This window comes from Lissotriton vulgaris, unplaced genomic scaffold (assembly GCF_964263255.1).
Source record: "Lissotriton vulgaris unplaced genomic scaffold, aLisVul1.2 SCAFFOLD_836, whole genome shotgun sequence".
Taxonomy (NCBI): Eukaryota; Metazoa; Chordata; class Amphibia; order Caudata; family Salamandridae; genus Lissotriton; species Lissotriton vulgaris.
The window spans coordinates 369,539-386,059 of NW_028241934.1; the positions used below are offsets into that span (position 1 = coordinate 369,539).

At 44.9% G+C, this 16,521-nt stretch overlaps 1 protein-coding gene across 1 annotated transcript in view; it reads left to right on the forward strand.

The window, feature by feature from the left end:
- Positions 1-16,521, forward strand: part of LOC147669133 (condensin-2 complex subunit G2-like) — a 399,698-nt gene that overhangs the window by 105,279 nt on the left and 277,898 nt on the right. The window contains exons 12-13 of the mRNA XM_086948201.1: positions 1,100-1,279; positions 3,753-3,905. Coding sequence (XP_086804327.1) covers positions 1,100-1,279; positions 3,753-3,905 — 333 coding nt within the window. The remainder of the gene's footprint in view (positions 1-1,099; positions 1,280-3,752; positions 3,906-16,521) is intronic.

A 16,521-nucleotide genomic window follows, 5' to 3' on the forward strand; every position in this document is an offset into this window, starting at 1 on the left:
TCTGTGGTGCATGCCTAAACATAGGAGTCTTTTATACAAAAAAAGGGGTTTGCCCATATAATCTTCTCACACCTGGGCAATAGAAACCATGAAGGCACACAAAAGTGATGCAGCGGAATAGATAAAAAAAGCTGAATTATCACCCAGACGAAAACCTCAATTATTCCATCGATAAAGATAACTTCTTGGAGTAGCCAATTCGTTTTATTTACAGTGGCACTCACACTGGTTTTCTAGATCAGATGCATATCACTCTACATCTATTTTTACTTTTTACAAACACGTATATCTATCGTTAGAAGCATCTCGATTACAAACATTTACATCAAAAACACAAATACAAACAAAAATGATAATGAAAAAAATCCAAATAAATACTTATTGACTTTGCAAATTAAATCCTTACTGCCCTAATATTTGCATAGCTGCAGGTGACCTGGGCACCATTCTCTAGGGACTCCTCAGTAAGTCATTACTTACTAATTGGGCAGCCAATACGACATACACTTTGTAAGGGGTATGGGTAGCAGAACTCAGTGCGTTCTCAAAATCGAAAAACGAGCAGCAGTCTGAAAATGTGGGAAGAACATGCACAAAGAGTCATTTCCTTACAATATCGTAACTTTCAAACTGACCTTCAACTATAGGGCATGCTCTCTATACCTTTTACTTTTTCCTGTATTACACACCTAAAGGGCAAAGAAAAGGAACTGGAGAGGGGTAGCCTAAGTGGGTCTCCTCAACAGATACATTTTACGTTCCATATTCATAATCAAAGGGGCCGAAGGACCTTGAGCCTCATATTTATTATGTTTAATAACATGGTCTGCTTCAGCCCTCTTAGTAGTAGATGGTGATTGCTCAGCATTTCAGCATCACTCTCCTTTGGGTTTTTTCTTTTGACATAAAATGGCGTGAGCACACTTAAGTTTTACTCAGTAAAAATCAATTAACAGTATATGTATTCGCTTTTTGAACATTTGAAGATTGTCACATTAAATGCTAATTTGAAACTAAATCTCTCTCTGTTGTCATAAGAGAGAATCCGTCTTCTTTTTCCCTCAGATTGGCATGATGGATATTACTGTGTTTCTTTTAGAATCTTTTGGAAGATACTCAACCAATGGTTCGATCTACAGGTGTGCTTGGAGTTTGTAAAATAACTGCTAAATATTGGGAGATGATACCACCACAAATACTCACTGATCTATTGAAAAAGGTACTTGGAGACCTCTCTTCTGATGTTAGCTCCGCTGATGTTCGCTGCTCCGTTTTCAAGGTAAGACCATGATCTTGTATGTAGTACAAAATATGTTGCATTGTGGCCTTCTTATGTGCCTTGTGAATACAGAAGCAAATAGAAATTGGGTCTATGGGTGACCAAAGCTGTATAAACACTGTGGGTGAGATAGATACAAGAGAATAAAAAAAACAATGTTTGGGCTGTGATCTGTGAAATGTGAGATGGGCGAATAGATAGGTTGGGCCACCATAATACAGCTCAACAGTAGCAAAGTGATGATGGGGCCCCTGCAGTATATACTTAACTCTCACTTACATTTCTTTTCTTCACTAATGTAGACTGAAAGTGGAATACTCTAAGTTACGACTTTGAGTTTTAATTACACCTGGTTTTTATCTTGTTGCTTCAATTGCTCAGGTTCGTGTTGCTTCAGTGTCTTACCTCACTGCCATAGAGGTACCTGTCAAAGTAATTTTCTTGGTTCAGATGTAGGAAATTTGTGACAAATCTGGTCAAATTACTAAGAGGCAGGCATTACCAAATCAAGCTTATAAAAGACTGCAGTGGGGGTGTGTTGGCACAGCCCACTTCGTTTGGAGGATCTTTGAACTTGTCGCCCGTCAGATTTCAAAAGGGAGGGTGCAGATAGAAGACGCTTGGTGTTACAAGTCACAGAAATCAGTAATTCATGTAACATCTATGAATGACCTGCTTCATGTCTGTCTGTCTGTCTGTCTGTCCGTCCTCCAGGCAAAACCTTTGCTGAATCATAAACATTTTGGAAGTGGTATTTGTAATCTCTTTGCAATCTGAAAAGTGGCCCTTATATTTTGATGTGTGTACTAAGAATTGCAACATGGGAAAATACCCTAGTGACCAGAGCAGGGCTTCTGCCCTCACGCTTTTTACTTTTTCTACCTCTCTGTATTTCTAACCTCTGCAGCATCGGCTGTTTGTGGAAGTAGGTAAAACTACTCGTAGGCAAGAAACCTCAGCAATATTGCCAGAAAGTGAGAGGAAGTAAATGTTTTATATCAGATATTTAGTGATGGAAAAGGGTTCCAGTCCTTCGTAGTCTTCAGACACATGAATTGTTTCATTGACCTACAAAATTCAATAAGCTTATATTCCTGCCACCTTCAAAATATTCTGCAGTCACATTGTATACCTTCTATTCAAATTGGCAGACTAATATTGTCAGTTATACATCCAGAGTTCCGGCCATCATTCCTGTTCCATGGGTCTTTGCTGAATAATTGATTTTAGATGACAGTTGCTTTTCTAACCATAACGGGATGGTTATTTCAAGTAAGCACTATAACAAGTGGTGTTGGACACCAAGAAGAAACTTTGATTTCGAAGTCTTCTGGAGTGTAACGTGTAGTGTCAGGCTCACTGTAACAAAACAGAAATCTGTTTGGGCACCATTTACCATTTTGAACCATTGTTACGATTATAGTAACATCATTCAAAGCTCTGCTAACACGTCTTTGTGTACACATATGATGTCACAGTAAAGGCTGAACTTGTACCCATTTGAACAAAAATTGCACAAATGGTGGAACCAGATTTTTGGCAGTGAAAGTTATTATGAGTCATTATGTTGTTGCTTTGGATGACAACACCTAGAGCCAGGATGGCATTTCCACGAATTCTAATTCGAACCAACACCCGCTACCATCCCACTATGTTAAGGCAAAACAATAGATGCGAATCACCTTCCTTGAATTAAAAGCTATCAGTGAGTTCTAGGGATGACAGGAGATTGCAGGTAATGACTTGTAGCACCGTCACAATTCACTACATACAAAAAATTTGGCCATGGGATCACTTCCTCAGTCCAAAGGAGCCATTCATTGGTGGGCATGGTGTGTGAAGCTTTGCACATTTCTGAAAGCAGATCACATCCAAGGTGTAATCCACACCACTGCTTAGCCCTGGTTGACGTTGTAGCACTGGAGGATCCCATGACTGAAATTAGTCGCGATGGAGACAAAATTAGAAAGTTCAAACTTTGCACTAGTTATTATATACAGGAGCACACGCCCATCTGTTTTACCTACTTTATTGAATGATAAACATTGTTTATGTAGGCTTTCTCATTTTTTCTCATAAGGAAATTAGTGTAAAAACTCATGTGATAGAGCAGCAAAACAATGCTAATGGCATTCTCCTAAGAAAAGCAATCGCCATTCTTAAATCTTCCTCAGGTATTTATTCAGCTGTACATTGGATTGCTAATAATGCATAACATTCACAGTGTACAATATAGGTTTGCTCTTTGTAGTCTGTCGAAGTTGGGTTCCACAACCTTGCTTGTGAACTTTTAGAGTTTGTCCACTTAGACTTGGACAACTAAATACAGATCCTTTCGGAATCCAGAGCAGTCACAGGTGGGTTGCATGCATTTGCTTCTGCATGATATTGCAGAATGTTTTCTCTGCTTTTTGGAATGTGGTTTGTTGGATTGTGAGAGGAGTGTTTTCATTGTTTTTTCCCTTTCTTGCAGTGTCTTCCAATACTTTTAGACAACAAGCTTAGCCATCCATTACTCGAACAGCTCCTGCCATCCTTGAAATATAACCTCCATGATACTTCTGAGAAAGTGCGTGTTGCTTTTGTCGATTTGCTGCTAAAAATCAAGGCTATCCGGGCAGCTAAGGTACGATCAATTCGGGCTTGATGGGTAGGAGACTTGAAGCCTGCCAACCTGTTGCTTGTCATTGATTTGAGTGCTGAAAAACACTGCCTGGAGTTACTGGATACCAGGACATACCCCCATGTTCTTGTCATCAATTTTGAGACCCAACACTAGGATTAGGTTATGAAGGTTTTCTTGGCATCTGGGATACAGTTGTCATGAGCTGTTTTCTATCATTTTATTACGCCAGGACCCTATTCTTGAGTGACATTTTGATTAGCTGCCGTAATGAATATCTTCACCACCTTAAATATGAGATTTTATTTGTTAATATAACATATACAGTAAATTATATTAGCGCTTCAGTTGTATAGGAAATTGCATCTTGTCACAGAGACACAAGTGAGATGCAGAAGCGTTTGGTTTGGTAAGCAACAATGGGAAACGGCAAATGAACTAAATAGATTACAAACACCACAGGACAAAGCAGAGACTATACAGGGGTAGTACTGTTGTAGCGTTAACATGATGGGCCTCATAAGATATTTTATTCAATTTAGTTTCTCATATCCTAGATTAACCTCAACTACCATAGCAAGTCTTTTAGGTCCTCTAATGGATCTTGTTCTGTACTAAAAGGAACTGGAATACTTAGAGGATGATCAATTATCATACGAGGACCTGGAATAAGATAATTGCTAATATTCAATATTGTGGGCAATCTTCCAAGTAAACCCACTTCTTAGTTAATCACCAAATAAAGTTGAACCTAGCCACTAGCATATTAAAGGAGCAGAATCAGAGTATTTTATCATAACATATATTTCTGTTTAGGTTTCAAAGGATTAGCATACAGCTTTAATTTCAAATTAGATCAGGTTTAATAGATCATCAGTACACAAACGATAAACTGGATGGAATTTGCCTAGGTGGCAATTTTAATGCACAGCTTTATAGCGATACTGATACAATTACCATTACTTCGGTTAGGAGCCCACATGCAAAAGAGGGGTGGAACTTCAGGATTATTTATCCTCGTGTAATTTAGTTAACGTAATGGAAAGGGTTGGAGTACATCCAAATAACAATCGCCCCTTGCCTACTTATAGGGGACGTGGATGTTCATCTATAATAGACTATGTTTTTATATCGTCCTCCTTGGCAAACCTCTTAGTAAAGGCGGAGGTTTTACGCAAAACCCAAGGCGATCATAACCCAATTTCCACAATTATCAGCTTTTCCCCCAAACCCAGTATCATAAAAGAAGGGGCTAAACATTTAGTGGCATCGACTGATAAACTCAGAGTGTTATGGAAGGGCATAGATAACAAAGTATTATTTGCAAACATGATAAAACTGTACCCTCTACTTATAGAAACATGTTTTTCATGTAGCACTTTTAATGTAGGGATTATTAGGGCATTTGGGAGCTTATGTGCTGGCATTAAACATATTATTTCAAGAACAGCCATTAACATTAGCAAGAAACCCAAATGGTTTGATGGTACATGCTTGCGGTCTAATAGAGAACTGCGTGTAGCATTAGCGGCTACACCCAGGGATATAATCTTAGTCAGATCGTTAAGAGCTTGTTATAAGAAAGCGATCAGGACACGTACAGATGAGATATTAAAAGAACGCTGGGCTTATCTTACTAGTACCGCCTCACTTAATGACGGAACTGGATTCTGGAAAGCAGTGAAAACCATGAGATCTATGGTCTTGGATATTACTCCCATAAGCTGTAACATAATGAGCGAATCATGGGAGGCCCACTGCTAAAATCTATACAGTACCTTCAACGACTCCCAACATCAATATCAGCTCGTCAGTCACCGAGGTTTTTATATCAGTGACTGAAGTTGAGGATGCCATACACCAAAGCATAGGGAATAAAGCCCCAGGACCAGATGGGCTCCCCATCGTTCTTATAAAACATGAACCGGATTTTTGGGCACCTCTCCTATGTAATGTTTTTAATAATCTGACTAATACAGCCATCCGAGTACCTGGTCAACTAGCATTATCGTGCCCATCTTCAAGAAAGGAGATCGATCCAACCCCAGCTGTTATTGCCCAATTTCCTTGATAGACAATACTCTGTAGATTTTGGGCAGGGTTGTTTTCAATAAGATAAGGACTTGGGCCGAAGACAACCACATTTTAAATCACTGTCAGCTGGGTTTTAGAAGTAATTTTGGAACTATCGAACAGTGTTTGAATCTGAATCTCATCTTGGGTAAATACACGATCGCACAAAAGTCACCAGTTTACTTGGGCTTTATGGACCTCACATCAGCATTTGATTTTGTCAATAGATCTCGCTTGTGGGCGGTCCTTTTAAATTATGGGTAGGACGAGGCTTTGGTTTATTTTTTGGCATATTTGCACAAGGATTTAAAGGCGCGGATGAGGATTAGTAATGATGGGGAGGTCTCAGGGGATATCGTTATTGGTAGAGGGGTTAGACAGGGATGAATTCTTGCCCCTCTACTTTTTATTCTTTATATAAACGAATTACACCACACCCTGTCAAAATTGACCAATGACGTCCACAAAATTAACGGCTAATTACTCCCCGCGCTTTTATACGCAGACGATGCGGTCCTCATGGGCCGAACGCCCAATGCACTACGCACTTTAGTTAGGGATTTTGTGGCCTTTATGGCCGACTTGGAGCTTTGCACCAATTTTAAGAAATCATATATTAGGACTTGCGGCTCGAAAAAACATTGTATTAATTTGATAACTTCTGGTAGCGAATCCCTAACACGCACAAGCACTTTTCCCTACTTGGGGCTAGTTTTCTCAGAGACAGGATACTGGCAAGCTCATGTGGCCCATAGCAGATGTAAATTCTCAAAACCGATCAATTCTATTCTGAGCCTTCGGCATCCAAAACAAGCAGAGGTGGTCTTACCCATAACAAAGATTTATAAACTGCAATGTATTCCAACGGCCACATATGGGGCGGAAGTTTGGGGATTTACAAACTGCAGCGGGATCCAAATGGAAGAAAATAGATTTTGTAGAAACATTTTGGGGGCCCAAATTTCTTCCCCACCTTACGTATGTCATACGGAACTGAATTTGTGCTATGTAGAGGATTTCATTAGGTCCCGTCCTGCTATATTCTGGCTAAAAATATGGCAGAACCCTGCAACAATCTTAACAAGGTCAGGAAAAGCCTAGTTAGTGTGAAGCTGGAGCACATTTTCTCACATCCCTTAGCCCTGGAGGGTATAAGCAAAAAATTACTCAGAGGGGCACTGTATGATTTGTATAACAAAGAAAGACACACTAACGAGCGCTTAAAACCATTGGTTGTTAGATATATGCCCCTTTTGGAGGCACCAGGCATCCAACATCGTATGCCACGCAAATACCTCTTGAAGAGTATTAGGCGATGGAAAAGGAGTTTACTCTTCCGCCTTAGGGATGGCAGTATAAAATATTTACTTTGTTTCCCTTTGGGATTTAATAATAACCTTGAGCAAATGTGTTGCCCGTGCGGCATTGGTAGCAAACAAACGGTGACACACTTTATATCTTTTTGTAAGTTTTATGTAAAATACACTAACAGTACTTGATTCCGTATTTTAAAGCATCGGCCATTCTTTAAATCCGCACACCTTGAAATTTTACAGCTTGGTAGTGATGACTTGATTTGGCGTGTAAGCATGTTCTTACAAGAAGCAGTACGCTCACGTGCCTCCATGAGCGACTTTTAACATGACAAAAGCATTTAATAATGTTCAGTGAAATAGATCTATTATCGCCTTTTTGATGAACATGATTCAAACATAACTTTTTCAGGTGTATGAGCTAGATATAATAAATTGAATCTGTGATATGCTCTGGTTACTGTTTACAACTTTTGACATCAAATTTTTACATGATGTCATTGTCAAAAGTCTGATTATTTTTTCGTTTATTATCCGTAGGGAAGACAGTCTACATATAAATTAATCCTACGTTAATGCTGCTAACACTGCCCATAAACAAAGCACTTTATTTAATTATGTTTGTTACTATTGAAATGACCAGGAAAGGGCGGCTACAATCCATTATAGTTGCACTATGCTGTTAATGTTGCTACACTTATTGCACTTTATTTACAATACGTTGTTGATTCTGTATGCCCATCTAACTGTTTTTTTAAATGTCATTTTGACTTCTTTTGTGATAATGCCCATAAACAAAGCACTTTATTTCATTATGCTGCTGTTACTAATGGCATGGTCAGGAATGGGCTGCTACAATCAATTATATTTGCACTATGTTGTTAAAGCTGCTACATTCATTGCACTTTATTAATAATACGTTGCTGATTTTGCACGTCCGTCCAACTGTTTTAACGTTATTTTTATTATTTTATTTGTAAACTTATTGTTGTAGCACTGTATTTACATTGGATCTATATGTTCCTTAATTCGTACTGTATTTTTCCTGCTGGTGGTGATGAATTGTGCTTTTATGGATACTCTTATCCGAATAAAGATTATTTGAATTTTAATTGAATATTGCATTTAGAAATTCTGAGAGATTGTTATGAACTATGTTTATTAGCCAAAGGAGATTTTATTATCTCAAGAATAGTGAATTGGCTGGAAATCAGTTGAGTGTCATACCAACCCTTTAGGAAAGTTCAGAAAATATCAAATGACCAGTTCCAGGTCATAGACCAAATAGTCTGCCTCTGTCCGCACTGCAGCGTCAATGCCACGGCTTCTCTTACTCGACCACTTTCAGCCGAAAAGTTTCCACTATGATACCAGTTGGCAGCAAGCACATTATTTCGTCACAGCTCGCGTTGCTTCTGGTAGTCCCAATCGCCAGTCTCTGTACCACAAGATGATTTGATAGGTGACGCCCCTCATTCAAAATTTAAGCAATTATACTTGATCTATTCCGGGTTTACACCCCTTGACATCACCAGATTTGTCGGACTACTCTGTCCTATTGGTTCCCCATGATATGATGAGATGATGTAGCAAGTAAAAGTATACAAATCCGAAAGAATTCAGTAAATTAATTACTTGCAATTTCCTTAGGACCACTCTAGTTTAGTCATATGATTCTTTGTTGCATTCGGAAAGTAGTAGAGTTCATGCTCATCCGTTTCTCTAGCATTGCTCTAGGAAGCAACACTTTTGTTGCAAGTCTAGTCAAGTAAGCTACAAACGAGAAAGAAGGCGAATGAGCGTTAGAACACAAGTGGAAACGTTACATAAGGTTTCCGTTGGCTTCAGACTATTCAGTTTATAAGTTCATACTAGGAAAGGAAGCAAAGTTTGGGCCATGAATCCGAGGTCATGCAGAAGCGGTCCCGAAAGCATTTGGAGGCTCGGCAGTTGGCTCCACATCGCTCCCTGTCTCGCTTGAGGGGAAGATCTCAACACCGGTTGCGGAGCCACCATGCCTCATCCAAGTATTCGCACTCTATGGGTAAATCAAAGCGCAAGTAGAAGGAGAAAAAGCACCCTCGCTCTTCGCCTCCCCCCCCCCCCCTTTCATCGGTCGGCTGACGTGACACGGTACCCGAAGCTTCGTCGCTCTAAGGCTCCGTCTCCGGCGCATGACTCAGGGACGACACAGTGCCCTGCGTTTCCTGGAGCCGGGGTGTCCAGTGCCCAGCTTTGTATGTTCTCTGAAGCCCTCCACTGTGTGTTTGGGCAGCCTGACTCCGCTGGTGCGCCTTCGGGCCCCGCGGAGTCGGTTAGGGGTCCTGGGCCTTTAATGCCAGCGGTTCCGGCCTCGTTGCCAGAGGGTCCCCGTGGTTACAGGCCTGGATCCGGATCGATACCAGTCGACCTTACTCGACCCTCCCCGGCGCCGGCTCCGGCCGACGCTGTCCCCATCCCTGAGATGGAGCACGACTGACGTTGAATCTGACGCCAGAAGGTACTTTTGTTTCTTTGTTCATCCCAGGTGTTCCCTATTGTCCTGAGGATGGGGATGAGAACTGGGAGGGGTTGCTGGACCCTTTGACAGACCAGCTGGAAGAACCAGACTGGAGAGAGGAAATGGGTGATGCCAGTGGTCTGGATACCGCCCTAGACCATGGCATGCTTTCTCCCCCTACCGTGTCTAGGGAGGAGGGAGCTTCCTATGCAGGGGTGGTGCTTAGGGCAGCTGAGGCCTTGGGCCTGGAGTTCCTTACAGGGGCAGTCAGGACTAACCTCCTGACCGAGGTGCATTAGCCAGCGGCAACTTCCTCTAAACCCCACTTTCCCTTTAATGAAGCCCTCACGGACATCCTTCTGGGCACTTGGTCCCAGCACAAGGGCTCCTGTGAAACGGACGATTGCCCGCCACCACTGTCTGGCTCCGGGCAATCCCATTTTCCTCATCCAACACCCTTCCCCCGAGAGCTTGGTGGTCCAAGCTTCTTCTTGCAAGTGCGAATTCCCTTCTGCACCTCCAGAAATGGAATCAAAGAAGCTGGATCATCTTGGGAAGCGCATGTTCTCTTTCTTCAGCTTGGCAGTGCGGTCTGTGAATACTGCGTGCCATTTGGGCCGATACACTCAAGCAACCTGGGATATAGATGTGCAGGTGCTGCCTAAGTGTCCGGAGGAGGCCCGGGCTGTTGTCTCCCAAGCCGTCGCAGTTGGGAGGGACGCAGCAAAATTCACAATCCGCTGTGGACTGGATACCACGACTCACTGGGCAGAACAATTGCCATGTCGGTAGCCCTTTGGCGCTACGCCTGGTTGAGGACGTCTGGTTTTTTGGGGGGTGTTCCGTCAACTATCCTGGACATGCCCTTCGATGGCCATCACCTTTTTGGTGACAAGGCAGACTCGGCGCTGGAGTGTTTTTAAGGATTCTCGGGCTAGAGCCAGATCCTTGGGCCTCGCAGCACCCTCTGGCCACCACAGTTTGCCTTTTGTCCCTTTCATGGCTACGGAAGAGGCACTCCTCCACGTCTGACTCAGTCCAGCCACCGTGTCATGCAAGCTGCCCAGCCTCTGTGTGACTGCGGACGTGGAAACCAGCGGGTAGGCCTGGGAGCCAGCGCGCGGGGCAAACCCCCCCCCCCCCCCCCCCCCCCCCCCCATCTACAGCAGCCTCCAAATCCTCCCAGTCTGACCTTTCAGTGGCATCTGTGGCCAGTGGGTGGCAACATTCACCATCACCTCCCCCACTGACAATCCATCACGTCAGACAGGTGGGTTTTGCAGGTAGTCCAAAGGGGCTACACTCCCCCCCCCCCCCCCCCCCCCCCCCCCCCCTTCGAGACTACCCCCGCCCTCCATGTCACCGTCTTTAGATCTCATGTCGGAGAACCATTTGGCGCTCATCTGCCAGGAAGTCTTAGCTCTCTTGGCCAAGGGAGCTATCGAGAGGGTTCCGGCGCCAGTAGTAGGTTGATATTCCTTCTACTTTCTGGTGCCCAAGAAAGACAAAGGCCTGCATCTTATCCTAGACCTCAGGGCCCTCAACCGCTTCCTCGGGAAGGAGAAGTTCAAAAGGCTAACCTTGGCTCAGATCCAATCTGCCGTCGACCCTGGAGACTGGATGGTGGCGTTGGACTTGCATGACGCTTATTTCCACATCCCCGTCCTGCCAGCCCACAGACATTACCTACAGTTCACGGTAGGCCACGAGCATTTTCAGTTGATCATGCTCCCCTTGGGCCTTAGCAGTGCCCCTCAGGTGTTCACGAAAGTGATGGCGGGGGTTGCAGCTCATCTGCAGATCATTGGTCTCAGTCTTTTCCCTATCTCGTCGACTGGATGTTGAAGGCAGGCTCTCCCCAGGCTGTAGCCTCCCACCTCCACATTACGGTGGACCTCCTGCATTCGCTGAGGTTCACTATCACCATGCCGAAGTCACACCTGACTCCCTCTCCGTCTCTCCCTTTCATTGGAGCTGTTCTGGACAAAGTGCAGTTTCGGGCCTATCCTCCCGTGCAGCGAGTACGGGTAATCAGGGTTGAAAACGATGTTTCAGCCTCTATCCCGGATTTTGGTCAAAATGATCCTGAGGCTTATTGGACCTCATGGCCTCCTGCATCCTGTTGGTGGATCAAGCCAGATGGCATATGAAGGCTCTGCAGTGGGACCTGAAGTTCCAGTGGGCGCAGCATTGTCGTGTAGTTCCTAGGAGTTGCCCAGGACCTGCGCGTTTTGGATCTTCTTAACTTAAGGCTTGGGGTCCCAACTGCTTCCTGACACCCCACAGGATAGATCAGCCGTTAGACCAGTTAGCTCTACAGTGCCACTACCACCCTCCCGTATTCTACAGCGGTGTAGGTAGCCTCTGGAAACCACTGAACATGACAAACCTGATTCCTCATGGACCATGGAAAACAGTACAGTATGTTTCTCTCAGACACTCGTGCTTGCTGTCTCTCAGAAAATACACAGAACGTTTCAAGAAGAATTTATTGGTCCAGCGACAGCCTTGTGTAAAACATATGTGCTGTGACAATTAGGAGACGGTCACTAGTCATCTCGAGGATCGAATACGGCTGCACCACATTAGCGGGCCTACCAAAAACGTCCACAGCACCACTGAAAGCCTGCCTCAACGCAGCGGCGAGACTCATTACGGGAACAAAGAAATTCGATCACATATCTCCTCACCTGAAAGCACTAAACTGGCTACCATACGAGGCCAGAATTCAAATGAAGATGGCCTGTATTACGCACAAAGCGGTTCACTACAACACACCTAGATATTTAGCTAAGAAACTTAAGATCTCAGGAGGTAACAGAACAACTAGAAGCGCAAAAGACTTGCTATTACGTCCAGCCTTTTTCCACAAGAAAAAGACCTACAACCGAGCATTCTCTGGAGCTGCCCCCAGAATATGGAACTCACTCCCTCCAAACATCAGGAAGATTCAAAATACAGTAACATTCAAACGAGAACTGAAGAGCCACTTGATGAGTAGATACCCTACTTAGAGAAACCCAAGGATCACTGGGATGATCAAGTACGCTAACTGAGGGCCCCCCTCTCCATGAAAATGGGAAAATCATTATCGAACAATGATCTGATGCCGTGCCCAAGCCAAGGCTTGACACATCACTACTACCTCTTATATGTGTGAACTTTTTAACTATATCTCACAGTCATACTTTATAACTTCTACCTCACTTGATTTATTTATCCCTATATGTGGTACCGTAACTATATGTCACAGTCATTATATATAACTTCTACCTCACTTGATTTATCTATACTTATTATCCTTGATATGCACTCGATCGCCTTCTAACCCTACCTCAACGAGCATGGTTTGTTACCATGACACTAGCCAAGCCTTGCTCGCCACATAATGCTAATTGCGCAGCCATTATGAATAAATTTATATTTAATCTCGTCCATGCAGTTTATTGCCTACCTCACTACTCTCTTGTTGTTTTTATTGTTTTTATTATCTTTATATGTAATTCCTCCCTTGTTAAGCGCTCTGATACCCACGGGTCTTGTCCGCGCTATATAAAACACTATAAATAAATAAATAAATATAAAAGAGATTGCTAATACCAATATAGTGAACAGTAGATATATTTGTACCATAGTGCTAAGAAGATGAACAGAAACAGTTTAGATAAAAATAGCAGCACTTGCATTTTCCTAAAATGCACGCCCTAAGTAATTTGCGAAAATGTACCTAGCCTAACCTGGGCTTGTAGGTGTATATGCGTTTAGATGAATGTATCTGTAGCCAAGAAATCCCTAGAAAAGAACCAGCCCCCCTCACCCGATGGTTGGGAATGAACGACCCCGTCTCTGCGTTGAGGAGGACTACCCGCAAGGGATGTCGGATCGCTGCTTGTTGGAAATTCGGCATGCCAGACCTCAGTCTCAGCTTGATAGGAATTCTACTGTATTTTGTAGGGGGGAGTGAGGGTCTTTTATACTAAAGTGGTCACTCCAGGGTTTTTTCTACAATCTATGTGTTTTTAAAACAACCATGGATGTTTTGAAAACAATTACCAATGCTTTTCTAAACAAGTGTGTTCATGCACAGCTGGTTGTTGGTGAAGGATGAAAAAAGTGGTGACCCTTATACAAAATAATTCTGCAGTGCCTGGGGACATGTTTATGCATGTTTATGCACGTCAGGTACATGGATTATGATAGAATACTTAGAGCCTGGTATCGAGGAGACCAGATCAAGCTACTAGATAAAAGGTCACCAGTTTAGAATCGTTATTGTCGTGTGGATGGGAAAAATAAATGTAAGTGAAAATGGGATATACATAACTGGACTATACTAAAGGATATGACATCCACTCCTCATCAAAAGGTCAACAAGGTCAGCTAGGTAATGATAAAGCCAGCGCTAGATTATTGCTAGGCATACAAATCATTTATAATAAAACATACTAAAAAGCTCTTAAAAGCCTTAAAAATGTCCATAATATAGTTTTTCCCTTAAGAAAGGTGTTCACAAGGTCCTCTAAACGTGTATATTTTGTGATAATTGCACTGAGCACCTTGAAAGCCATGAAGCTCATTTAGAACTGAGAAGATAAATAAAACATCAGTTTCAACCTTCAATTTTAGTAAATGTTTAAAGAGTAGCCAAACGGTTCCCAGCGCAGGAGAAGCCAGATTGTTTTAAGAATCCTCTGCTGAAGACTCAACATCGCTGAACATCTTATCCGTAGATGGCAGTCCCTCAAGAACTTCCAGTATTATACCAAATGAGCAAAGATGGTCCGCTCTGGTTCCCACGGCAGCTGCCGGGAAAGAGTTAGATGCCTGCACGCCTGATATAGATGACTGAACCTCTGAAGCAGAGCAGATATCCCTTACAACAGGAGCAGAAGCATCCCTTGGAGGCTTTAGAAATTCCATCATCAACATGGGAAAATGCTGTGGAAAACTGCATATCTGAAAGAAACAGGTTAGTATTAGATTCCTTACCTTAGAATAGCCCCAGGCGTCAGACTAGCTCCGGAAACTTTTGCTTAGCAGTACCCCTGCGCATCGGTAGGCGTCGTCTGCGGCTCCGCGTCAGTCGTCTGCGTCGTCTGCGCCGGGATGACGTCGCCGGAGTACTTAGACGCCGCCCTCGCGCGCTGACGTCAGTTCTTCTTTTTTCCGCGCCAGATAAGCGCAGATTCGGAGAAGTAGTACCCTTTAGTCATTTTTTGACTAAATTTATGATCTTTTTGATCTGTTTTTCGAGTCGATTGACTCAGACGTTGCCGGTAGGGATGCCCGGGTTTAAAAGTGCAGCCGACTGATGTCGGTTACCGATCCCCATCGCCGGTGTCTTTAGTGTCTAGGCCTTCGACCACGACGACCAAACCTGCTCCGACTGCCGGGCTCTGACATTCAAGGCTAGGCGGGAGCGGTCCCGCAAGCGGCTTGAGCTCCGGCAGTCGACCCCGCGCCGTTCGAGGTCCCGGGCCCACAGGAGGTTGAGGGACCGGTCGCGGGGTAGGAGCCATCATAGCTCTGGAAGTCGGCATCGGTCTTCGGGATCAAGATCCTCAGGTAAGAGGCATGAGAGGTCGGAAAGGCGTCATCGCTCTTCCGACTCACCCCGACGCTCGCGGGAAGTTCGGGTGACATCACCCACGCGGCTCCGACGGAGTCACGGGTGTCGTGGCCTGCCCCATACCTTCCGGTCCCTGGGCATGACGCGACGCCGGAGGAGATCGAGCGCTACCTCATGGCCATGAGGTCTCTCCCTCCTCTGCCGGGTTCTGCGGTGCTTTCGGGCCCAGCGACCCCGGCTGGGGGGCCTAGCGGGTCGGGTGCTTCGGCTCCGACACAGTCAGGTGCTTCGGCCCCGGCGCCGCCGGCGACTTCGGTCCCGGCGCCACAGGCCTTCACTGGATCCGGTTCCGGATCCGGGTCGTCGCCGGTCGACCTTATGACCTCGCCGGCGCTGGCCCCCTGGTTGTCGCCCCCGGCGCCGTCCCTGGACGACGCGGTCCCCGATCCTACCCTCGATTCGGTTCCGGCGCCGCTCTCGACGTCGCTTGGAGATTTTTACTTCAATGAACCGGCCCCATCCTTTGAACCTGACTACCAGGAGATAAGTGACGAGGGGGATTGGGAGGGGTCTGAGGATCCTCTGGCGTGGGAATGTCAGTTTCAGCAGGACTGGACAGGTGAGCTTGGGAATGCCAGTGAGCTGGACACCTCGCAAGACACTGGTTTTGTCTCCCCTCCCACCGTGGCTTCGGAGGAGGGGGCTGCCTACAGTGTGGTGCTGATGCGGGCAGCGAAGGCCTTGGGCCTGGAGCTCCCCATCGCGGACTTGAGGACTAACCTCCTCACTGAGGTCTTTAAACCGCAGTCCAGCTCGGCTGAGAATCTGCTGCCGTTTAATGAGGGCTTGTCAGATGTTCTTTTGGGCACTTGGTCCAAGCCCGCTACAGGTCAGCCTGTAGATAGGAACGTGGCCAGACGCCACCGCCCGGCTCCGGGCGACCCTTGCTTCCTGTCCACCCATCCCACCTCCGAGAGCATGGTCATCCAGGCCTCCAACTCGCAGACCGCATTCCCGACGGCCCAGCCCGATCGGGAATCCAAGAGGTACAAGCAATGCGGTAAGAAAGTATTCTCCTCCCTGAGTTTGGGACTGCGGTCAGTCAACACCGCGTGCCTCTTGGGCCCCTACACCCACTCTCTGTGGGACACGGTTGCGGCCGTG